This window comes from Aegilops tauschii, chromosome 7, assembly GCF_002575655.3.
Source record: "Aegilops tauschii subsp. strangulata cultivar AL8/78 chromosome 7, Aet v6.0, whole genome shotgun sequence".
NCBI classification, from domain to species: domain Eukaryota; kingdom Viridiplantae; phylum Streptophyta; class Magnoliopsida; order Poales; family Poaceae; genus Aegilops; species Aegilops tauschii.
Window position 1 is genome coordinate 146,284,314 of NC_053041.3, and position 24,823 is coordinate 146,309,136.

The 24,823-nt window shown below is 44.8% G+C and overlaps 3 protein-coding genes and 2 non-coding genes across 5 annotated transcripts; 1 reads left to right on the top strand and 4 right to left on the bottom strand.

Annotated features, from left to right (window-relative positions):
• The first annotated feature begins 2,950 nt into the window (after nucleotides 1-2,950).
• Nucleotides 2,951-6,219, top strand: LOC109764368 (membrane-anchored ubiquitin-fold protein 3). The gene is made up of 3 exons (XM_020323206.4): nucleotides 2,951-3,379; nucleotides 4,919-5,086; nucleotides 5,682-6,219. The coding sequence occupies exons 1-3, from the start codon at nucleotides 3,247-3,249 to the stop codon at nucleotides 5,735-5,737; spliced, it is 357 nt and encodes a 118-aa protein (XP_020178795.1). The 5' UTR covers nucleotides 2,951-3,246; the 3' UTR covers nucleotides 5,738-6,219.
• Nucleotides 6,220-6,974: 755 nt separating this feature from the next.
• On the bottom strand, nucleotides 6,975-14,381 carry LOC109764370 (uncharacterized). The gene is made up of 7 exons (XM_020323207.4): nucleotides 14,067-14,381; nucleotides 11,619-12,951; nucleotides 11,308-11,363; nucleotides 10,965-11,198; nucleotides 10,218-10,509; nucleotides 8,439-8,635; nucleotides 6,975-7,353 (listed from the first exon to the last, which is right to left on the bottom strand). The coding sequence occupies exons 2-7, from the start codon at nucleotides 12,927-12,929 to the stop codon at nucleotides 7,200-7,202; spliced, it is 2,244 nt and encodes a 747-aa protein (XP_020178796.1). The 5' UTR covers nucleotides 12,930-12,951; nucleotides 14,067-14,381; the 3' UTR covers nucleotides 6,975-7,199.
• Nucleotides 14,382-16,169: 1,788 nt separating this feature from the next.
• TRNAW-CCA (transfer RNA tryptophan (anticodon CCA)) lies at nucleotides 16,170-16,241 on the bottom strand. The gene has a single exon. It is a non-coding gene; the product is annotated as a tRNA-Trp (tRNA).
• A 94-nt stretch (nucleotides 16,242-16,335) lies between these two features.
• Nucleotides 16,336-16,407, bottom strand: TRNAW-CCA (transfer RNA tryptophan (anticodon CCA)). The gene has a single exon. It is a non-coding gene; the product is annotated as a tRNA-Trp (tRNA).
• Nucleotides 16,408-17,620: 1,213 nt separating this feature from the next.
• Nucleotides 17,621-19,065, bottom strand: LOC109764371 (transcription termination factor MTERF8, chloroplastic). The gene has a single exon (XM_020323208.4). It carries the CDS (start codon nucleotides 18,986-18,988, stop codon nucleotides 17,810-17,812), a length of 1,179 nt encoding a protein of 392 aa, XP_020178797.1. The 5' UTR covers nucleotides 18,989-19,065; the 3' UTR covers nucleotides 17,621-17,809.
• Nucleotides 19,066-24,823: the final 5,758 nt, after the last annotated feature.

Here is a 24,823-nt window from a genome sequence, read left to right on the forward strand (position 1 = left end):
AACGAGATGTGAAGCATGCTAGTTCCATTCAAAGAACATACATCAACCAGCATAAGCTCTTCATACAATCCCTCTCTCCTGGCCTTTTTCGGTCTGGGGGCTCGATATCTTGGGCCCCTTCCCCATGCTACCGGGGGCTTTGAGTTCTTGTACGTTTTCATCGACAAGTTCACAAAGTGGCCTGAGGTAGAGCCAGTGAGAAAGGTGATTGCACAATCAGCTGTCAAGTTCTTTAAAGGACTAGTTTGCCGCTTTTCCAAACAGAATCATCACCGACAACGGCACACAGTTCACGAGCCGCACCTTCATGCAATACATCTAGAGCCTCTTGGTCACTCTTCGCAAACCACAACGACTCTTAGTTGTTTAAGACTTTGACTCGGAAACGAGAATTACTCTTCGTCACTCAAGCCGACACATATCCGTCTAGAGAGTATGCAACTCTCAAGAGTAATAGGTACAAGAACTCTTAACTCAGATCTATTGTGATACTCAACCACTCTCTAAGTTTTGGCTCTTGATTTTCTCTCAGTGGATTTCAAACTCAAATCTCTCAGAGAGGGGTGCTCAATCAATCTTCTAAGAATCTCAAGCAGATGAAAATGACCATTTTGGACACGCGGTCCAGCCAATGTCCAACTGACACGTTTCCAACAGTCGGATTTTGAGCACAACAGTAACATTACTTGTGTTAACTCCTCGGTCCGAATCAAATCTCTTGCATCTCCGAAGAACAACATCTCTGGCTGACGAGTATTTATTCGAAACACAAAGAGATTTATCTCAAACTCTCATAGGTTTCGGCTAAGCATCATAATAGACAAAAGTCTCGAATACTTATACCCCTCTTAATAGTATGGAGGTCCTACGACTCAAATAAGAGAAAGCAGAACAACGAAACAAATGCTACATCTTCGCTTCATCTTGAATCTTCTTGACTGCAGTCATTCTTCTTGCTTCGCTTCAACAATATTTTTTCAGGGCCATCTCCGGCATGCAATATTCTCGATAACAAACTCTTCGAGACATGACAATTTTTTCTGCAGCACAGATAACCTTCGAGGAAGTTTATAGCAAACTTCTCGGAAGTCACAATCTTCTTGATAGTAAGCCTCTCGAAGCATACCAATCTTCTCTGTTGTGCAGATAACTTTCTTAGAAGTTTATAGCAAACTTCTCGGAAGTAGCAATCTTCTCGACAACAAACTTTTCGGTAGCAAACCTTTGTATAGCAACCTTTCGGTAGCAAACCTTTGTATAGCAAACCTTTCGGTAGCAAACCTTTCGATAGCCAACTTCTTGGTAGCAAATCTTTTGGAAGGTTATAGCAATCTTCTCAGTAGATTTTTCGGAAGATTATAGGACTCTTCTAGTAGATCTTTCGGAAGATTATAGCAATCTTCTAGCAAATCTTTTGGAAGATTATAGTAATCGTCTCGATACTCAAGGGACAATTTCTCCGTGTATGCACTAGCAAACACACCAGCCCCAACTGTTTCTGACAACAATATCCAAAGAACAAAGGACATGTAATTGTACCAACAGGTTGATTATATGGGTCCCTTAAATTTATTTTGCTTTTTACAGGGGCTGTTGTAGCTACTTTTTTGGCCCAACTTTCTGTAAACAAAAATTATTTACGGGGAAAAGAAATTGTTGGTGATACTCTAACTCAGGTTCCCGTCGCCCGCTCATATGTGTGACACTGGTGCAAATTGCTTGCGTGCCATACCACGTCATTGGAATTAGCTCATCTCAGCCAATTTTTATGCCAATTTGCACCTGCTAAACAAGTTCATGAACTAAACTAAGTGCTATTTTTTGTCTTTGTCTAAAAGAACACAATGGCCAGTTTTTTCTACCTCAAAAGAAGTGCTATGTTTTTTTATCAATTAGTGTTCCAAAATGCACATTTCGCGGAAAAATAAAAGATGTTCTAAAATGCATATCTATAATAAATTGATGTGTGTACGTGAATTATTTTCTCAAGGCTACGGGCAAGGTCGCCGATCACAAAACCCAGATGCCACCCATCGCCTACCCCTCGCGCCGCGTCGACGCCAGCTACGAGGTCCTTATCGGGGCGGCTTGCCGTGAAGGTGCTGGAGTGTCGCTACGACTGCGAAGGAGATGGTGCTCGAGCGGCGGTCTTCGCCAGGCGTTGCGCGATGGCGATGTTGGTGAAGCCGGCAGCTGTTGGATGGACCCAACATGACGCTCTTCATCGCTAGTTCGGCCTGGCTAGATCATCGGAGAAGAGGGCGTGGATGCATGGCTTTGCACGGCGATGAGCACGACATCAGACCTGAATCTGTTATACAACAGGATGGGTATTATTTTTCAGGTTTTCTTTACGGAGTATTCAGTTTTGGTTTAGGACAGCGTTGCCCAGGGTAGGAATAATGTTCTTCCCATCCTATCACCGTTCCGTGGGTCTGCTTTCTGCTGGCGAAGGGTGTGTCGACCGTGCCTCTAGTGGGTCTTCCGGTATCCGGTCGGTTTAAGTTTCTGGGGATCCATCTAGATTCGGCCGGCTCACGTGGCCTTCTACATGCCCTTAACGACACCTTTTTTTCTCTCTGGTGCGGCGTATCGCGGTGACCAGCATCTCCAAGTTTGCATTAGAGACTTCGCAACCGCTACTTCTACAAGCTCTTTGGTTTCAAAAATACAGTCCGCTGAGGCGGAGACTGAGAAAGTAGACTTGGACACCTCAAAGATTTTGGATGTACTTTTTTTAAGGGTGTGTTTATAAATTATAAGCGCTTGTGATATGGTCTCAGCCCTTTTCGAGAAAAATAAAGCTGTTGTATGTGCAGCGTTATTAATCTATTTAAAAATCTTGTCGACACACACAATAATCGCCACTAAGCAGCAGCAGGTAGGCGCAAGACAGCTATTTTCCCACTACAGCTGGAGGATAAATATAGTTTTCCTCTGGGGACGTATCTGCGAAAACACCGAGGAATCCCACTCCCCCCTTCTCTCTCTCCCTCTCTTCCTCCCTACCCTCGAGACGCCCGTCTCGTCGCTTTGCTCCCCACGAAAGAATTCTAAATTCTTGCTTAACAAAACGAGAAAGCGGATCCTATCCTTCGTGGGATCCGCATCGGTTCTTGCCCTCGCCGCGCCGGATTCGCCAGCTTTTTCTTTCCTCCCCTGAATCCCTCCGCCTGGCCAGCCGCCGTCGACTGAGCCGGCGGTTGTTGGGATCTTGCGTCGGGGGGCGATCCGGCCTGGGGGGAGATGGCCGGCGGGAAGGAGCCGATCGAGGTGAAGTTCCGCCTGTTCGACGGCACGGACATCGGGCCCAACAAGTACGACCCCGCCACCACCGTCACCGCGCTCAAGGAGTTCGTCCTCGCTCGGTGGCCGCAGGGTGAGGCCGATCGACCTCCCCTCCCCTTCCTCCGCGTACATATATATATACACGCCTCCGCTTTTGATGCCATGTATTTCGGGGCGGTTGCTTGCGCGGTCGTCTCGCCCCTCGTGTCCTCTCCGTCGGTTTCTTGATCCGGTATGAGAATCCCTGTGCAGATGGTTCGGTCTGGATCTGGGAGCCATCCCCACCTTTCCCTTTCGCAATAAAACACAGTGATTTGATCAGGTTGTTCCGTGGGTTGCGTGATTCTTCTGTTCTTTGGCAGTTAGGTAACACGCGTCCAGGTTTCCAACTAACTGAGGCTTTTGGAAGTCTCCTTACCCGTAGTAGCAAACACTTTGTTGACAGGCAGAGAATAGATATGTCAGTACATCTATACAAGTTCTTGCATTTTCTTAAAGAGGCAGACAGAAGACATATTTTTGCGGTGATGACATTTGTTGCTACTCGTGCTCCCAAAGAATTTTGGATCTCTGTATCTTACGATGCATGCTGAAACATGTGATGACGGATGACAGGACCATTTGAGGAGGCTGTTTGTCTGCCTTCTTATCCTGTTGGTGTCCTTGGATACTATCCTGATATTTAGTGGTCCAGTCTCAGTTCTGAACTACTGGGTGTGAAGTCCAGTCAGTGCTTTTATAGGGGCAAATCTGGCTGGGTTATGCTCGTAACAGTAAATTTGGAGAGCGTTTTTAAGCATGAGTCTCACCGAAATGTAGGCACATGGGAAGTACCAAAATACTAACGGCAGAAGCGGCAGATTAGTTATGATGTGCACTTTTTTAATTGTTTGTTTGGTAATCGAACAAGAAACACTACTCAGGTTAAGAAGTTGTCCTTTGGTTAATTGATCAAGAAGTTGTCCTTTGGTTAATTGATCAAGAAGTTGTCCTTTGGTTAATTGATCACTACTCAGGGGGAGTAGCTGTTTCTGCAGAAATTGTCCTTTGGTTAAGTTTCCTCAAAACCCGCCGGCAAGGAAAGGAGGAATTAGTGGCAGCAGGAAGCTCCAGTTCTTATTTGCCTGCTTGAACTAAAACTACGACGAGTAATTTGGAACGGAGGGAGTAGCTCGCATGGGTGAAGTGGATGTACAATCCCACTACTCAGGTTTAAGTCCTCATGAACGTGATTTTTGTTCCTGTTTTGTCTGTTCTTCCTCCGACATGTTCGTTTAGTGTCTAAGAAAACATGGATTAATTGATCACTGTGACATGTTCACAATAGAGAAGGAAATAGATGTTTCCCTTTTGCAACATATGCAAGTGTGTCCTTTGAGGATAAGGCCGCAAAATGGTCCATAACATGTAAATGACCATGCTTCAGAAGGAGAGTTTACCTTGTGATGAGATGTTTTGAGTTTGCACTTCCAGGGTTTTGCCCTTTTCTTTTCAGGGGAATGTTATACAGCTTTTGCGAGTGCTTCAAATTCTCTGAATACTGCTGTTGATTATTTCAGTCTTGTAGAAGCTTTATGGAATATTATCATTATCTGTGTTAAGAGTGTCTTTTTAACAATGTTTTTGACAGACAAAGACATTATTCCAAAAACTCTCAATGACGTGAAGCTCATCAATGCTGGAAGGATACTTGAGAATAACAAAACCCTTGCTGAGTCTCGAGTCCCAGTAGGAGAAGTTCCAGGAGGTGTGATCACAATGCATGTTGTTGTACGCCCTCCCCAAAGTGACAAAAGTGGTATTGCTTAGATTTCCCTCTTATTTATTCAAAGTCACATCTTTTTATATGTTTGATGATCTCACTTGGTTTAAGATCCAAAGGGTTGAACTTCTATTATGTGTGACCTGAATGAGAATTCTGACTATTGTCTGTCCGAAGAAGTTGTCATCCACCTTTTTGCCATTCTAACAGTCCTACTCCTAAAGAATTAAGACTTGAGAGTGCACACATTGTATATCTCTAGGTGTACATTTTTTCTATGCTGGTTGTAACATTGTTTTCGCCTCGTTTAGTTGATCCATTACCCAATGCTCAGTTCTATCAGCAACTTTGCCATTGAATTAAACTAGCAGTTTATGCTTCCGACTCTTTTTTCTCATTGTCAGAATGCGATTAGATGACTTGTTGTTGCATGCTATTCGCATTGCCGCCGCTATCTGATGTCTTATAGATGGATCCATTTTATTGTGATAATCCAGAGTATGTTGATATTAACTATGTGGATGCGCATATTACACTCCAGCATTTGTACATTTGTTTAATTTGCTTTAGCATCGTCTTTCCTTTTGATTTGATTTTTATCTTAATGTGCCACCATCCTTTTTCTTTCCAGATAAGCACCTCTCGAATTCCCCCAAGCAGAACAGATGTGGGTGCACGATATTGTGACGCTTTCGATTCAGCCCGCGTTGTGTATTTCTGTATATTGGTGCCATCCATGCTCACAACGATTGCAAGTTCACCCTAACACTTGATTCTTGCAAGCCATTCTTGAATGAAAAGCCTAGAGACGGTAACTTAACACCCATATATATTTCATCTCTGCTCGACAGTAAGGTTTGGTTACAGCGGGGGGGCCCTTCCATACATCCATGTAAGCTGTAATGGGTATGCAGGAAGTCAAGAGCTGGGATGCTTGCTGTTGTTTTAAGATGTAGACATTGTGTAGTGACGTCGGAAATGAGGTTCCACTTCTTATTTTTTGCTTCTACATATATACTCGTCGTATAGTATTTGTCGAGATTTTTTCCCCCAAGTTGCCACTACATATTATATATATAAATATGTAATAGGGAAGTGATTTCTGTCCAGAAGTGTAAAGGGAGTATGTTGGACTGACGGAAGGCAGTTTGTATGTGTTTTGGTTCTTCTGTTCGTAGCTTTGCTTTGCAGTTGCAGCTGTGGGTGTGCTCGGAGCAGTTGCCTTGTCAGTATGTGCTGGACCGCGCCGGCGGCAGCCGCTGGTCGGGTTGTCGACCATGGCGTCGGTTTGGCTGTCACGTCGGCCAGCTACCATCTGACTGAGCAAAGAATTGTGACAGGGTGGCTGACAGCGCCAGGGATGATAACATGGCCAGTTTTCTTGTTACTTCGGCTATCCATTTTTAATGGTCATGAACTAGGAAAAGGTTGAAAGTGGGTAGGGGTACCTTTTTTAGTCTTCAACCACTCCGCACTACTGGAGGCCCGTCTGGATCGAAGGAATTTCCTAGCTGCCCAATATACCCAATATTCAGTCCATGGAAGTTCGGTGGACCTCAACTCATTTGGTTAAGACAAAATGCAACATCCAAAGATTAGTAAACAAGGAACTGGAATTGATACCTCGTCGCTTTTCCGCAACCTCCAAAGGACCTATACAAAATGCAGAAATGTTCATATATGACAGCTAAATTGCTCAGCAGTGAATGCATTGCAAGATTGAACAATGCATAAAAATGTTCATATATGAAAACTTGGGTAAACATTAAAAAAAAGAGCAAATCCATTTTTTCTCAAACAAAAAGAAGGAAAATAATAAACACCGCAGATGCCGATGCGAGGCATCAGCAAACAAAACAAGCAAATACCGAAGGCAACATAACATCTGCAGGCAACAATAATTGAGCAGTCCCAGGAACAGAGATACGATAATCAACATGGAGGGCGCCCATTTAGTCAAATGAACGGAACATGGTTGATTGGCAGCCATCCAGTTCGCCACAGATCCATAATACATGAAAATTCCTTAGTGCACCTGACTTCGCAAAAAAGAAACTGGGTACACGGGTAGCATCCTTCCACAAATCTTTGGGCAACATGTATTCTAGCTATAAGGGAAAAAAAAACGTTTGTATAATCCTGGCTGCAGCTAGATGTTCAAGCTCCAGTCATAAGGCTGATACGAGACCTTCAGTTGAGTGTTTGCAAGCAACTCCAAGAACTGCTCTGACGCTGCAGGCTCCAGATAATTTGCTGCATGCTTCAGTACTTCTGTCTCATTCTTACCGAAGTCTGTGTTATACCTGCAAACAATTCAGAACAAGAGTTTTTGAGCTGCATCTCATTTTACCAAAATCTGTGTACTTATACCTTAAAATCATTTGGACCATGAGTTTCCAAGCTTAAGTTATCAAAGCATTGCCACATACCAAAGTGCAGGTCCAAATTTGGTAACTGATGCTCAACTTCTCAATTGCTACTGTTATAATTTCATCACAGTGCATATCAGGTAAAATTAACAAAGTTAATATTTCGGACTTGCACTCTAGCAATATAACTGTGTAACAAATGTATGATCATTCGCCAATCTGTCAAGTAGTAACACGGTAATGCATTCGTTAATAAATGGCCGATGTCACATCATCAATGAACTCACTGAAACCGCATTCCCTTAATTTGTTGGGCATTGTGCAGTTCTAGTTGTATTTCTAGTGACCACAGACTAAATGCGGGTCATAACCACCTCACATACCGTTATGGCCTTCAAATTATTGGATAAAGCAATCTCAATAAGCAAATTTTAGTTATTCTTCATTAGTTATAACCCTAATAGGGCAAAGCACACGAATCCATATCTATAAAAATTATCAGCATCCTGCTATATTCCAGTTGAAATTACACGCAAAGTAATCATAAAAGGCCACATGAGTGTTAATGCACCACACACAGCGCTACAAGCTTGGTTGACCGCTTTTTGAAGCATTGCTCATCATATATTCATTCATATCCAACTTAACCAAGGGCGAATTGAAGTAACCAAAACCAAGCAAACGTTAAGAATAGCCCCAAATCAGACTGGTATTCTACTTTGTTTCCAACTACAAGACTGACAAAGCTAGATCACCTAGCAATAAACTTATCTAGCTTATGTTTCAAGCAGCTCTAGGGTTGTAACTTATACCTAGAGAGAGTAAACTGTTTTTTGAAGTCAGTAGTACTATTGAACATGTCAATGTGCTAGATGTTCCGGTAAATAGCTCTATTAGATGCATTGTCATTGTTATACTACAAATTCTGGTGCCGAACAGTCGCACACTACTTAGCAAGAACAGTAAATACTCAAGAACATATTGGTAAAGCAAGAATATCAATCATTTTATTGTCTTACCATCGTAAGATCTTGCTTACAGATGCAACCTTTGCTTCAGGATCAACAATCAGTCCTCCATTCCTTACGAAATCTCGTGCAGCTTCCATTAACTCTTTATCAATATTTCCCGGCGAGTAACACCGAAGTGCAGGTCCAGATTTGGTACCACATACCAAAGCAAAGTGAACAAGAGGTTCAGGGTATGACAGGGCCACCTGCAATTACAAACAAGGAAAAAAAGGCGGTGAGAATTTATATCACTGAAAAATTAGCATCACTTAAGAACAAGGTTTACGAGTCGACAAGTCGTTCCAAGGTTGAGACTCATAGACTAATCGTGACAAGTCTAGACTATTGCTGGACTAGTCGACATGGTACTGTAACACACACCTTGCAGTAATCAATTACTAAAACCTAGTATTAGTCAGTAATATATACGTACTATATAGCAGTAGCACAGTACAGTATAAATACAAACTTAATGCATGAGAAGTGGATAAATACAAATTTTCCCTCCCACGTGTTGCGGGCTGGGCGGCTGGCTCACTTGTCCCCTCCCAATCCCTAAAAAATTTTTTGAGTCGAACGACTCAAAGTGCACGACTAGTCCAGACTAGTTCCCTCGACTGCTCGACTCGGCAAACTAGTATACCCAAATTTTCTAGTCGACATCCAGAATGCAACTCATAGACTAGTCTATCGACTAGTTTCGAGTTTCGACTAGTCGCTCGACTCGTAATGCTTGTTTAAGAACCAACCAAGGAATTTAGTAGTTTAAAATGACCGTGTTTTAAATAGAATGTCGCACTAATATTGTGGTGCTGCTATAGCATGCTAACGGTTGTGTGCATTATGTGGCTGATTTGGCAAGTAGGTACAGTTATGGGATCCCAGTGCGCTAAAACAAGTGGTACAATGCAGATCAGCTGGTGGCCAGTTTCTATATATAGTCATTTTGCCTTCCCTTGGCAGCCCTTTATTGCATATACGACCTTTTCAAAAAGGTTTTCACATATCTTCAATCTGACTTTCTAGAACCATAGAAAATAAACAGGTAAGCATATAATGGAAAGACGGTAGGCCTTGCCTTCTATATTCCTTCGGATTTCCCGGAACTGATTACGCCCTAGGCCCTACATACTAGGTAAGTTTCAATCATTTCTTCCAGAAAAAAAGTAACACCCATAGAACTAGTTCTGCCTTCTATATGACTGGTATATGCTATCTGATGTAAAAGGACTTCGACCATCCACTAGTACACACTGCGCTAGATAATACCCACTCACATGTACCCTTGCACACATGCAAACCGATATTACGCTGCACCGGATATTAAATCATATCAACATGCATCTATGAGAAAAAAGACCCATGTTATTTGTTTGAAATAGAAGGTCAAGATAAGTTGATTTTATTTCTTGCACACAATAGGCAAGTTTGAAATAATCTCCACCACACTAATGTTTGGCAACTTTTACAGGCACCAACACAGATCAAGCATGTTTCCTTTAAGCTGCCCTTTCTAGGAGGAACCGCGGATAGATTGTATACCCTAGAGTCTAAACAAGAAAAACACATTCACGAGTTTAATTGTTGGAACACATCTTACTGAATATGTGCTTTGCTGTAGGCATATACTTAAAGAAGCATAACTTGATGTAAGAAAAGTATATAACACGAAAGCTTCAAGACAATGAACATGAGTCCAGGTATCATCAAGAGTTCATGACAGGACAGATTTTTAGTAAACAGAAACATATATGTTCCCCTTTTTTGGAGTGGATCTGCTTTGTTCACCTTGGATCTTTGGTCTTTCTGTCCGAAAGGTTTCACAAGATTGTATGGTGGCCTTTGGTTGCCACGCAGAATGCCATTTTCAATAGCTGACAGTGAATAGGCACATCCACCAATGACATACTTAAAGTCTCCAAAGAACTTTTTCCTGTCCAATGGTCCAGCAGGATGACCACATGTCACTAACGCGTGGATAGCCATCATATTGTACAGATTTATGAAGAAAGCAAGCTTTTCTTCACGTGACAGGTCACTAGTTTCCACCCTCTGAAGCTCCTCAGTTGTTCTAATATACCTGTGCAAGAAATATGAGCTTCAGATAAGTGTACCGATCACCTATGGCATTAGGGCAATCAAGACATGAGAACCAAGTTATCAATTATCAGTCTACTTACAGCACGTGCTACTATAAATTTATAACACACAACATAAAATATAGAGATATACTCAGGTAGCAAATTGGAGTTTACTGATCAATTATGAACTTGAACATATGTATCAACTAAAAGATTATCAGAAGTAGTCAGAACAAGCAATAGATTGTCATTCATTTTAGTATCTGCACATAAATACTAATACATGGATTATGCAGTTCCATGTCTTCTGCATATACTCCCTCCGTCTAGAAATACTTGTCGGAGAAATGGATAAAAATGAATGTATCTAAAACTAGAATACATCTAGATACATTCATTTCTCCGACAAGTATTTCCGGACTGAGGGAGTACTTAAGTATGTACATGTGCTAACCTTTTAAATTCCTCACAACCCTGGATGCTTCTGTAGTCAACATGCCTACCATCTTCAGATACATAAGCCTCGAAAATGGCACAAGACAACTTTCTCAACCTTGATGCGATCTCCGCCATGGGTTTTGGTGCCACATCAATGATGCCCCTAGGGATGTTGTAACACTGTGTCATAATAACGGGATCATGATCTAGGAAACGGTAAGGCTGATTTCCATCTTCAAAGTCATTTTCACTGCAATACAAGCAGTGTATTAATAATAATAACCTCCAAATATTCCAACCAACGGAGACATAAATAACAGAAATAAGAATAATATCGTAAGATCATTTCAAGAGCTTACTCTAGAACATGACGAAAGAAGTGTTTGCTTGCAAGCTTTCTTCCAAATTCCACTGCCTGCATGGATAATATGTATCCAGAAAATGTTAAGGAAGGTGACAGTACAGTAGGGAACATACAAAACAGATGTGTGCTTTCCTAAATGTGAAATCCTTTCCAAGGATTTGCTATAAATAATGCAAACTTGCCATATATACCTAAATTAAAATAGCCTCAAAAGTGAGACAAAACCAAGAGTCATGTTGTTTAAAATCCACATGGAAGTCCTATATATAGCATGGCTCAAAAAATAGTCAATAGTAAACGTTTTACCTCATCTCTCTCCAAATACTGATCTTCTGATATAAAATCCACAGCCTCACTGCCAGGAAAGCAGTTACTAAATCTTCTCATTTTGTAAAACCTATCCTTCGGAGTAATCGACTCTCTCATTTTTCTGACGATGGTTGCCAACTCATCCATCTTCCCACATCCAGATTCGTCGTCTTCTCCAGGTAAAGGAGGCAAAGGAGCAGCAGAGGAGGGCTCATCATTGAAAAGAGCACCAGTTTTCTCATTGAGTATGCCAGACTCCTCCATTTTCTTCAATTCAGTTAAGCCTCCAATCAGCAGGTCATTGAAATACACTTTTGGTACTATGGATGACCCAGTATTCTTTTCCAACTCCAACTTCCTACTAGGGAATATATCAATGTTAATCTCAACATACTTGAGCCTTTGCTGATGCATGAACAACCGAACCATTTTGCAATCTTCACATCCCAGTTTTGTGTATACAATAATCCTTCCTTTTGCTATTGGTTGCTCTGTCAAACCAGGCACATTTGCATCCCCAGCTTCCCCAGTTGTAGAAGTAACAATATCTCCTCCAACTTTAATCAAGTTCAGTGGATTCCATGTGCTTCTTTCCTCGGATTTCTTTTGTACTTCTTTTGGTTGAATTTCAGAATCTGAGACGGTCTTCTCAACATTGCCACTTGCTGAACCATCATTCTTGTCATCTTCAACAGGAAGATCATTCTCATCCTTTCTGCCAGATAGGCGGCGTATAAATGTTGACACTGCAATGGCTCCCTTTTCCTTAACAAAATTCCCGATTGCAGCAGCTCTTTCATTGATCACAGACCCTTGCTGAGCTTTTGAAGCAAGCTCCACAGATTGATCAGAAGAACGCCTCATTTGTTCCATTTCAGGAATCTCAGTTCCATCAAAAACTGGCTCTTCAGATTTTTCTTCTTCAAGAATCTCTTTAACAGTCTGGTCTGAATCTATAGGTTTCATGGCATCAGGGCTTCTGCTTTTATCCATCTGCTCATTGAGATCCTTTTCTGGGTTATCTCCCCCATGGATCTGCCCTTTTACCTCATCGCTTGAATTCTCACTCATTGAATTTACTGTTTCTTTTACGCCCAACATTTCTGTTTTCCTCGACAAATCCCCTTCATCTTCACCCTTTTCTCCAGGATTAGGGGACTCTTCACTGACAGAAGTTTTTATCACATCCATTTCTCCAGGATTAGGGGAGTCTTCACTGACAGAAGTTTTTATCACATCCTTTTCTCCAGGATTAGGGGACTCTTCACTGACAGAAGTTTTTATCACATCCTTGTCCCCATCCTCCATGTCGCGAGGAAAGCTTACCAATCTGCAAAAATAGCCTTAAGTAAGAAGCTTGTGCATGCAAGAAACTGTAAACTTGTAAACTAAAAATGGCATGGAGTGGATGGAAATAAAATTCTGCTGGATATTCTTCAGTTAACAAGTCAAATAAAGGAGAATATCAAGGACATGTGGCACAGTGATCTCTACCATATGACAAAACACAACACATGTGTCAGAATGGAATGAACTGTTATGCAGGTTAAATTTGCATAGAGGGCATTTCTTTATTCATTTAGCTCCAAAAAAAATCGCATGGTATGGTTAGTACCAATCCTTTTCTAAAAAATGGTTAGTACCAATCAGCAACTCATATGAATGCTTTTATATTAGACTTTTAATGGTATATACAAACTAGATAGGGTAAATATGTATTGATACAGATTTGTCACCCGCTATCTCAAGAAATGGATACGGAATAGAAGAGTGCACGGTGAAAAGCCTTTGTTGTGCGTGATGAACTGCAAGATATGCACGCGATCGGCAATCAGACGCAGCGACCACAAATGCTCTGCTCGCAGGACGACGAACCATGAAGCCTGGGCAAATAGTACCTGACTGATTAACCCCCCAAATGCAGACACGTTGTATCCAATAAACCACGGGGCCAAACACCAGTACATCAACGTTACCAATCTGGCATGGCAAAGCTGTCATTAGCCAGTACTAATCCGCGCAATCACCAAACCGCTAGCCATATGCACGGTGCTAGGCATGTGCGCGCTCAAACGCATTTGCAGGTTGAGATCTCACGCGAGACAAACCCCCGGATTAATCGCACGCAGAAACGCACGGCCGCGGTGTTTGCATTCCCGACAATAAACCCGCACCTCACCTCACCGCCCAGAAACCGGATGAACGCACTGAACCAAAATAACCAACCGGCCCCAGCTCGCGGATGAAGCACCGCGAGATCCCACTCCCAGCCCCCGACATCGCGGTGCGATAAACCCTAGAGAAACCTCCCGCTGAACCGCGGCGGGCGCGAGCAGGGAACCGGCCGGGGAGCATCCCTCGCTAGATGCATCACCGATTCGAACCACACGGCGAACAAAATATCAGGACACGGCAGCGAAAAAACCGGGGGAAGCGGATTCGGACCTGAACCCTGGAGATCTCGGGCCGACGGAGACGGCGACGGGTATTAATTGCTGCCGAAACCAAGCGAGGACGGAGGAGATTGAGCGGCCGGGCGAGGCGAGGAGGGAGGGGGGATGGAGGAAGCGGGCGGCGTGAGCGAGGGTTTAGCGGTGGCGTGGCGAGCGAGAGGAGGTGGATTTTGACTGGGGCGAGATGAGGGGGAGACGGGAACGGAAATGGAAATGGGGCAGCGGCGGTGGAGAGGAGAGGAGACCCGGGGGAGGGGGGGCTGTGCGCGTGTGTGTAGGAAGCGGGAACACCGGAAACTGACGAGCCGAGGCGGAGCGGGGAAGGAAAGAAAAGCGGAAAAAGGCTGCCCGGGCGGACGCTTCTGACCACGTGGTTCGGTCGACGCAGCAGTCTGTAGACTGCTGGGGGCTTTGACCGTGGACGTGGCGTGGCGGCCCACGGACACACACCGGATACTCTCTGTGTTGCGGTCGTGCTAGAACGGGGTCTGATTTTGGTTTGGGGGGGGGGGGGGGGGGGGGGGGGGGGGGGGGGTTGACCCTTTGAGGAATTTTTATTTTTTTTGGATGAAAATTAGGGGACGGTGACTTGATTTTAAGCGTAAGCGTCAACTTTATCCAAAAAGCTCTAGATACCACGTTCGTATCTACACAAACCTAACACAAACTTTTTTAGGGACGGCCGAAATATGTAAAAGAAAACACATTTATATTATGGTGTTTAGCATCGTCGGAGGCCTTGTGAATGTGTGTCTCCGACGGATTTCGTGGATTTAGTCGATGGTTGTCTTTGATGGATCGGCTCGGATCCAGTCTTTGTTCATGTGTCTTCAGGTTGGATCTTTTCGATCTGAGCTTCTTCTCATCGGCGACGGTTGCTGTTCTGGTGCGTTGGTTCTATGAGGACTTAGCACGACAACTTTCCGACTATCTGCTACAACAAGTTGTGCCCGGCTCTGACAAGGGAGGGGCGATGACGGCGGCGCGCCTTCGACTCACTTCAGTGTTTGCAGTCGTCGCTAGGTGGTCTTTGACTATGGGTGTAATTTTCATTTTTTATGATATTCATTGTACTACTGTCATGATTGAAGAATAAGATTATAGTTTCCCAAAAAAGGTAATAAAAGCATTTTTTTTTCTTTCTCATTGGTAGAAGTTTTTTTCTAATAGCTAGCATCGTCAAGCATTCAGGCTATAAAGAGTGATGCTATGCAGACGAAAACCTTTGCCCAATCTGTGGATGGACGACCATATGAATTACACCATCCATGGATACGCATTTTATGGAGATTTGTGATGCACTTCTTCTATGTCTGCCTTGAAACAAAATAAAAAGTGTTGCGCACGTTTTTAACTAAATATGACTATTCATGGCTATGTGGGTGGTCCTCTGGGACGCGTGCACAAAGATTTTTGGTTGTAATCAATAAGGTCATGCCGGCTTTAGTATAAGAACGATGACAACGACGCGTCGACGACTCGTTCTGACAACAACAATGATCTTTCGTTGATTTATGAACCTTAATATTATTTTCTGTTTGTGATACATTGTACTTCCTCCGTTCCTAAATATAAGTCTTTTTAGACATTTCAAATGGAATACAACGTACGGATGTATGTAGATATATTTTAGTGTAGATTCACTCATTTTGCTCCGTATGTAGTCATTTAGTAGAATCTCTAGAAAAACTTATATTTGGGAACGGAGGGAGTAGTTCTCATGAGACTTTATAATAAATATGAGTCCTTTTCAAAGTACAAATATAAATAGAGTCATGAGTGGCATTCCGCTTAGCCAAACCTGGTCTTTGGCTATTACCCAGCACCTACGTCGCACTCATTTCTTGGACCAGAAAAAACGCTTAGCCAAACCTGATCTTTGGCTATTGCCGTACATCGCACTCATTTGTTGGACCAAAATAAAAATAAAAAGGATCGGATATTTTGTTCGGGATTGACCCAGCACCTACGTCGCACTCATTTCTTGGACCAGAAAAAACGCTTAGCCAAACCTGATCTTTGGCTATTGCCGTACATCGCACTCATTTGTTGGACCAAAATAAAAATAAAAAGGATCGGATATTTTGTTCGGGATTGAACCCTACGTGAATCGAACACGCAACCTTCTGATCTGGAGTCAGACGCGCTACCATTGCGCCAAGGATCCGATATGGTCTGTTGCTATCATTATGCTTTTTGGCATATAGTCTAGGATTTAAATTACAAGAAAAGAAAAAGAATCGGATATTTGTTCGGGATTTTGAACCCTACGTGAATCGAACACGCAACCTTCTGATCTGGAGTCAGACGCGCTACCATTGCTCCAAGGATCCGATGTGACACTATACTACAACAAATATTGAAATACATGTGTTGTTCTTTTTTTTTTGTTGGAAAGACAACGATGAAAATTTTCTTTTGGGTGACGATGCCGCATTGAAACCACACCGTGGATTATTATGGCACAAAAAATTCATTTAAGGGCTAGCATTGGGGCATACAGGGGCACTTGCCGTTTGGGCGTCTGGTGCACCCCAGGTATGCACAAGTCTTCAGAACATCAGGCAAATGAGCTGCTGAAACCACACAGAACCAACAAAACGGCAAGCAGAGCAACCACAGGGCTTCAGCTCAAACCAAAGGAGCTAGACGTGTAATCAGCAATCAGAGGAAACATGCTTGAGCTTTGGCTGACACGTGTGGATATATACTGTCATAGTTGCTACAGTTTGGCTGGAAGAAACATCCAACACTAAGATGCCACATACCCAGATATCGACTGAAATCGACGAACCTGTGTGCAATATATACTCCGGCTTGAGAATGACTAGAGCGACACAAAAATCCATTGCCTGCTGCTGTTTCTTAGGGGGGGCATTTAGGAGCTTCAGGCGAGCAGAAATCCACAGGAACTCAGTCATCTAGACAGAGCAATCTTCTCCTCAGTACAGGATATATACCATACAAGACAGCGATGCAGCTCTCTGTTCTTGATGTGCAGCAGCTACACCATGATGTTCTCAGGTTTGCACATGAGCAGAGACATGCTCGACAATATTTTCGGAACAGAACGGGGATTCACAAAGTTTCCAATGGAGGAGGTTCAGAACTACACCTTTGGTGGCAATGCTGATGGAGTGGACGGCAGAGGACCCCAACCCAGAAACTCCGGTGACGCCCTATACCTTGCTCAAAGTTCTAATTCCTCACGAATCCTGATCAGATCAACCAAGTTCTAATTCCTCACGAATCCTGATCAGATCAACCAAGTTTTGTGCGGCAAAATCGAAGAAAAAGTCAAAGGCACTACACTCATTTTCCTCCCTCTCAACCTCCCAAATTTCACAAAAAAGTTTTATACCCAATAAACAGTCGCAATGCTATCTAGTGAGCAACATACAGATTCACGGCGTTTGCCAAGAGCCATCGATTTTCAGCGCCCAACAACGAATGAAACACTTAATTTCATGATGTTATACCACAATTTCGTCTATTTTACTTGCTTCATACTAGATATCAAGAACAAAACTGTAAGAGATGGCAACAAGATCAGAACTTTTAACCATTTCATATGTTTCAGCAAGTGGAACTTGTCGCGGCGGTCAATAAGTTCGGTGGCAGTTCAGTTTCAGTCAGAATGCTAAAATGAAGAGAGGATACAAAGACAAGAGCAGTGCTATGTGAATAGCTAGGACCATGAGAAAATACATTAACCTTCAATATCCCTAAAATGTGTCAAGGTTTGAGGTCAGGAGGTATTTTCCCTGCACGAGCTGCGGCATACACATCTGCAAGCTCAGGAACACTCTCCTTGTAAAACTCAATAAATCTTGACCTGAAGTACCTCTCACTCACAACAACCAATGAGCAATAGTCAGAACTCAGAAGTCCCTTGCCCTGCAGTATCTTCATGACAATGTATCGAGGCTCAAGCCTCGCCTTCAGGCTGTAAGTGATCAGCGCGGGCCTGCGCACGATGTACTCTGGCTCAAGACCAACCTTGTTGATCAGGAACTCTACCGTGCTGCGCAGGTTGTCCTCAGATGATCTTAGGAGGCTTGGGTGCTTGACGACCGCAATTTTCAGCATGTCATCAGAGCAGCCGAGGGTCTTCTTCAGTAACTCCATTCTTGCAGCAAGCTTCTCTTGGGTCACGCAGGAGACGGTTGCGAGCGCATACATGAATTGGCCTGAGCCGCGTGGTACCCCGAGCTCATCTGCGCGTGCGACCAGTACCTGGAGCTTTTCTGGGCTGCAGACGAGCACCCACGTCCCACTGAGGCCAGTCTTGGCGAGATGAGGGATTTTTAAGCCGCAGCGCAGAAGTAGCTCGACGTTGGGCTTAACCACTGTGTCAATGTCACGCCTTAGGAGGGCACCACCTCCCAGAGCTCCCCTCGACACGGCATTGACCAACTCGTCGAAGGAGCCGAACAATGGGATCCAGAACTGAAGCCTGCTGGCGACGTCGCAGGAGCGCAACGCGGGGGCGCCGATCAAGACGAGGCGCGCGATCTTGGAAGGGGATAGCCCGAGATCGCGAAGCTTGGCGACGCGGGGGGCGAGGGTCTCGTCCACCCTGGAGCAAAGGAACTTCGGGTCGGCGGCGACGACGGCGGCGATGTCGGAGCTGGAGAGGCCGAGGCCCGAGAGGAAGGCGAGGACGGCGTCGGGGTTGGAGGGGGACCTGAGATGGGAGATGAACCTGGACGCCTTGAGGGATTGCGCCCGGGTGAGGCCGCAGGTGTTGACGAGGTAGTCCTGGACGGAGAAAGGGGACTCGGTGGAGGTGGTCGCGGTAGCGGTGGCGGTGGCGCAGAGGTGGCGGCGGAGGGAGGTGAGGGGGAAGGTGGGGAGAGGGGAGGCGCCGCCGTCGCGGAGGAGAGAGAGCAGCCGCTTTTGGAGGCGGAGCATGGCGGCGGCGGCGTAATGCTCGCTCGGCGGGGTTTGTGGTAGGGTTTGGCGATGGCTAAGGGAGCCAGTGGAGCAGCTTCAGTGCCGCAAAGGCACCTGTCTTTGGGTCCCTTACATGTGGGCCAGCCACCCGCTGGATCCATATGTGATAGGCACAAAGGCAAGTCTCTTAAGAAACCGAAGCACAGTCCGAGCGAGTTCGATGTGGGTATGAGGAGTTAATTTGATAACATAGTATGGGGCACTTTCGTCATTTCATATGAGCACTTCAAAGGTACTAGTAGGGAAATTTTACTCATCTGGTCTATTCAAGACGTGTCTCGTAACTTCTGGAAAGATCAATATCGCACACAGGCGAAGGAGGCGACCGCGTTCCATTTGAGTGTCGTCGGCGCCACTGCTAGTTCCCTCTCCCTCCATTGGCCCCTCCGGCAGCGAGAGAGTGAGGGAACCTCAAAGTTGTGCGTCGGGTGGGTTCTCATTTTTCTGTTGTTGTTCTTCCTCTTTCTTTGTGATGCCACTGGAAGAATGTCCTGCTTTGCCCAGGCGGTTGACCCGGCCGCGACACCGGAACCAGATCCTAGCTCTCTTCCACCTGGAAGGGCACATATAGCGATACTCGAAGCCACAGATGGCGAAGGTTGGTGCAAGCGTGTTGGATGCACATGTGTGTCCTTGTATTTTTGGCTGCGAAGCGAAGAAAAGGGGGGCAGCACGACGGTGATTATGCCATGGTTGAATATGATGACCTGGTTGCATATTCTTGTGTGGCAGGGTCTTCTCGCAAGGTTCAGGGATGATGACACATAGCTCCAGTGATCTTCATGTTTTATTGGTTGTTAGGGTGCTCTTCATTTTTCTGGTTCTCTGTGCGTGTGTTAGGGTGTGCTTGTACAGGTCAAGGACTTTGTACTATTTCTTGATTCGAATACAAGCATACTATCTAAAAAAGTCGGTGTGGGTAACAAATTTTAAAAAGTACCATGCTACATGTGCTCAAATTGAACAAGCGCGCACCAGCACAAGTGGATAAATACCACACAATGAAACATCATCCTGGAAATAATGCCTGGCATATAAACATAGGTCCCCTTTGAACCTCTTACCATCAATATGGATGTCAACTATATAATAAATAAGTAGAGATCATTTGTATGTGAATTAGTTGTATAGGCTTGAAAGGGCATTGGGAATCGTTTTATGACGAAGTGGCCTGGGTACACGAGTTATTTGGTCCCTCATCCTCGGCGTCATATTCAAAGTTGTTGTTACGATACGATCGACCTTACTCCAAAACAGTGCTCGATTAGGCATGCTTAGGATTTTCATATAATCCAGCCCGACGGGTTGTGTGTTGAAGTTGCTATCATCATTACTATTTTTTTATTAAAAACATCAACCACTTTATTAATTAGAAATAATGGTTACATCGTCTATAAGTAGAGATACAATATTTCCCATAGGCTCCTCAATCCAATCCCTCGTCACGGAATATTTTGCTAGTCGAGCAAACTCATGCGCTACCTTGTTCGCCTCCCTGTTACAATGTTCAAAACTAGTAAGAGGAAAATCACAAGCTAAAAAACAGTCATAAAAAATTGCCGTTGCCGCTCCTGCAGAGTGTCCTCCGTTCTTCATTGTGTCAATGACTTCCATATTGTCAGAGTTGATAACAAGACGATTGCAACCCGTCTTCTGTGTTAGCGATAAGCCAAACCTAAGTGCTAATGCTTCCGCTGTCAGTACATCAGCGCAACAATCAATCTTCCAATTTCCATCTACAATGAAGTGTCCTTTGTCATCTCTGAGAACAGCCCTCACTGTGCCCTTTAGTAGATCATGATCGAAGGCAGCATCCACATTCAATTTAACAAAGCCCATAGGAGGTCTACTCCACCCTCCAATCTTCCTATTTGCATTAGGGGAATGGGCATTTACAAAATTTGCCGTTATAGCACGAATTCCCATCGAGGTTTGACATACCTGTTGAGACTTTTCCTCATGAACCAGTTTACGTCTATTCCACCATAAATACCACGTGGTTACAGCAATCAACTCCCCCGCGTTCTGTGAATCCGATACAGAAATTTCTTGTTCTGGCATGAGGAGTAATGATTCGAGGATTGCCTCCCCTGCACGATCAATAACACAAGCTTTTTTAACCGTTCCATACATCCCCAACTTTTCCCGCACTTATTTTGCCTTCTGACACAGAAACATCACATGCTTGGTATCCTCTGGCCCATTCGAACATGATGGGCAATTGGGTGAAATTTTTATGTGTCCATTGGCCAGGGTAATACGAGACGGTAGTGTCCCATGCAATGTGCGCCAGATAAAAAAATTCACCTTCGCCAGACAAGCTAATTTGCAAATCTTACCCCAAATAGGATTGACCCTACTTCTACCCATACCATTTGTGTATCCCAGTTTCATTCCATGTTGTTTATTCCACTCCTCCAAATAAGCAGATCGTACAGTGAGCAAACCGTTTTTAGTATAGCTCCGGGCAATGAAGTCCTGCATATTATGCATAGGGAGAGGTGGCCATAGTGTTTGTCTCACCAAATCTTCATCCCAACCATTCGTGATTGGGTCAATAAGATCAGACACTTTCGTTAGAAGTATCCCTCGTCTCGGAGTAATAATGTTGGGGAACATAGTAATAATTCAAAATTTTCCTACGTGTCACCAAGATCAATCTAGGAGATACTAGCAACGAGAGAGAGGGAGTGCATCTTTATACCCTTGAAGATCGCTAAGCGGAAGCGTTACAAGAACGCGGTTGATGGAGTCGTACTCGCGGCGATTCAAATCGCAGAAGATCCGATCCAAGCGCCGAACGGACGACGCCTCCGCGCTCAACAGACGTACAACCCGGGGACGTCTCCTTCTTCTTGATCCAGCAAGGGAAGAGGAGAAGTTGAGGGAGAACTCCGGCAGCGCGTGTTGGGAATCGTAGCATAATTTTAAAATTTTCCTACGCTCACCAAGATGCATGTATGGAGTATACTAGCAACGAGGGGAAAGGAGTGCATCTACATACCCTTGTAGATCGCGAGCGGAAGCGTTCCAATGAACGTGGATGACAGAGTCATACTCGCCGTGATCCAAATCACCGATGACCGAGTGCCGAACGGACGGCACCTCCGCGTTCAACACACGTACGGTGCAGCGACGTCTCCTCCTTCTTGATCCAGCAAGGGGGAAGGAGAGGTTGATGGAGATCCAGCAGCACGACGGCGTGGTGGTGGATGTAGCGGGATGCTGGCAGGGCTTCGCCGAGCTTCTACGAGAGAGAGAGGTGTAGCAGGGGAGGAGGGAGGCGCCCAAGGCTAAGATATGTTGCCCTCCCTCCCCCCCTTTATATAGGCCCCCTGGGAGGGGGGGGGGCGTCGGCCAAACCCCATCTAGGGTGGGGGGCGGCGGCCAAGGGGGTGCCTTGCCCCCCAAGGCAAGTGGGAACCCCCCCCACCCTAGGGTTTCCAACCCTAGGCGCATGGGGGGAGGCCCATGGGGGGGCGCCCAGCCCACTAGGGGCTGGTTCCCTTCCCACTTCAGCCCACGGGGCCCTCCGGGATAGGTGGCCCCACCCGGTGGACCCCCGGGACCCTTCCGGTGGTCCCGGTACAATACCGGTAACCCCTGAAACTTTCCCGGTGGCCGAAACTTGACTTCCTATATATAATTCTTCACCTCCGGACCATTCCGGAACTCCTCGTGACGTCCGGGATCTCATCCGGGACTCCGAACAACTTTCGGGCTTCCGCATAGACATATCTCTACAACCCTAGCGTCACCGAACCTTAAGTGTGTAGACCCTACGGGTTCGGGAGACATGCAGACATGACCGAGACACCTCTCCGGTCAATAACCAACAGCGGGATCTGGATACCCATGTTAGCTCCCACATGTTCCACGATGATCTCATCGGATGAACCACGGTGTCGAGGATTCAGTCAATCCCGTATGCAATTCCCTTTGTCAATCGGTATGTTACTTGCCCGAGATTCGATCGTCGGTATCCAATACCTTTGTTCAATCTCGTTACCGGCAAGTCTCTTTACTCGTACCACAATGCATGATCCCGTGACTAACGCCTTAGTCACATAGAGCTCATTATGATGATGCATTACCGAGTGGGCCCAGAGATACCTCTCCGTCACACGGAGTGACAAATCCCAGTCTCGATCCGTGCCAACCCAACAGACACTTTCGGAGATACCCGTAGTGCACCTTTATAGTCACCCAGTTACGTTGTGACGTTTGGCACACCCAAAGCACTCCTACGGTATCCGGGAGTTGCACGATCTCATGGTCTAAGGAAAAGATACTTGACATTGGAAAAGCTCTAGCAAACGAAACTACACGATCTTTTATGCTATGCTTAGGATTGGGTCTTGTCCATCACATCATTCTCCTAATGATGTGATCCCGTTATCAATGACATCCAATGTCCATAGTCAGAAAACCATGACTATCTGTTGATCAACGAGCTAGTCTACTAGAGGCTTACTAGGGACACGTTGTGGTCTATGTATTCACACATGTATTACGATTTCCGGACAATACAATTATAGCATGAACAATAGACAATTACCATGAACAAAGAAATATAATAATAACCATTTATTATTGCCTCTAGGGCATATTTCCAACAGTCTCCCACTTGCACTAGAGTCAATAATCTAGTTATATTGTGATGAATCGAACACCCATTGCGTCCTGGTGTTGATCATGTTTTGCTCTAGGGAGAGGTTTAGTCAACGGATCTGCTACATTCAGGTCCGTATGTACTTTACAAATATCTATGTCTCCATTTTGAACACTTTCACGAATAGAGTTGAAGCGACGCTTGATATTCCTGGTCTTCCTGTGAAACCTGGGCTCCTTCGCAAGGGCAATAGCTCCAGTGTTGTCACAGGAGAGAGTCATCGGGCCCGACGCATTGGGAATCACCCCTAGGTCGGTAATGAACTCCTTCATCCAGACTGCTTCCTGTGCTGCCTCCGAGGCTGCCATGTACTCCGCTTCACATGTAGATCCCGCCACGACGCTTTGCTTGCAACTGCACCAGCTTACTGCTCCTCCATTCAAAATATACACGTATCCGGTTTGTGACTTCGAGTCATCCAGATCTGCGTCGAAGCTAGCGTCGACGTAACCCTTTACGACGAGCTCTTCGTCACCTTCATAAACGAGAAACATATCCTTAGTCCTTTTCAGGTACTTTAGGATATTCTTGACCGCTGTCCAGTGTTCCATGCCAGGATTACTTTGGTACCTTCCTACCAAACTTACGGCAAGGTTTACATCAGGTCTGGTACACAGCATGTCATACATAATAGACCCTATGGCCGAGGCATAGGGGATGACACTCATCTTTTCTATATCTTCTGCCGTGGTCAGGCATTGAGCCGTGCTCAACTGCACACCTTGCAATACAGGCAAGAACCCCTTCTTGGACTGATCCATATTGAACTTCTTCAATATCTTGTCAAGGTATGTACTCTGTGAAAGACCAATGAGGCGTCTTGATCTATCTCTATAGATCTTGATGCCTAATATATAAGCAGCTTCTCCAAGGTCCTTCATTGAAAAACACTTATTCAAATAGGCCTTTATACTTTCCAAGAATTCTATATCATTTCCCATCAATAGTATGTCATCCACATATAATATGAGAAATGCTACAGAGCTCCCACTCACTTTCTTGTAAACACAGGCTTCTCCATAAGTCTATGTAAACCCAAACACTTTGATCATCTCATCAAAGCGAATGTTCCAACTCCGAGATGCTTGCACCAGCCCATAGATTGAGCGCTGGAGCTTGCA

Bases quoted from the DNA above. Each gene is read 5' to 3' on its own strand.
- LOC109764368 (XM_020323206.4), top strand. From the start codon at position 3,247: ATGGCCGGCGGGAAGGAGCCGATCGAGGTGAAGTTCCGCCTGTTCGAC. The intron at 3,380-4,918 runs GTGAGGCCGATC...TGTTTTTGACAG, and splicing joins CCTCGCTCGGTGGCCGCAGG to ACAAAGACATTATTCCAAAA. The intron at 5,087-5,681 runs GTATTGCTTAGA...TTTTCTTTCCAG, and splicing joins TCCCCAAAGTGACAAAAGTG to ATAAGCACCTCTCGAATTCC.
- LOC109764370 (XM_020323207.4), bottom strand. From the start codon at position 12,929: ATGGAGGATGGGGACAAGGATGTGATAAAAACTTCTGTCAGTGAAGAG. The intron at 11,364-11,618 runs GTAAAACGTTTA...TTATCCATGCAG, and splicing joins AGTATTTGGAGAGAGATGAG to GCAGTGGAATTTGGAAGAAA. The intron at 8,636-10,217 runs GTGAACAAAGCA...TTGTAATTGCAG, and splicing joins AGAAAGACCAAAGATCCAAG to GTGGCCCTGTCATACCCTGA.
- LOC109764371 (XM_020323208.4), bottom strand. From the start codon at position 18,988: ATGCTCCGCCTCCAAAAGCGGCTGCTCTCTCTCCTCCGCGACGGCGGC.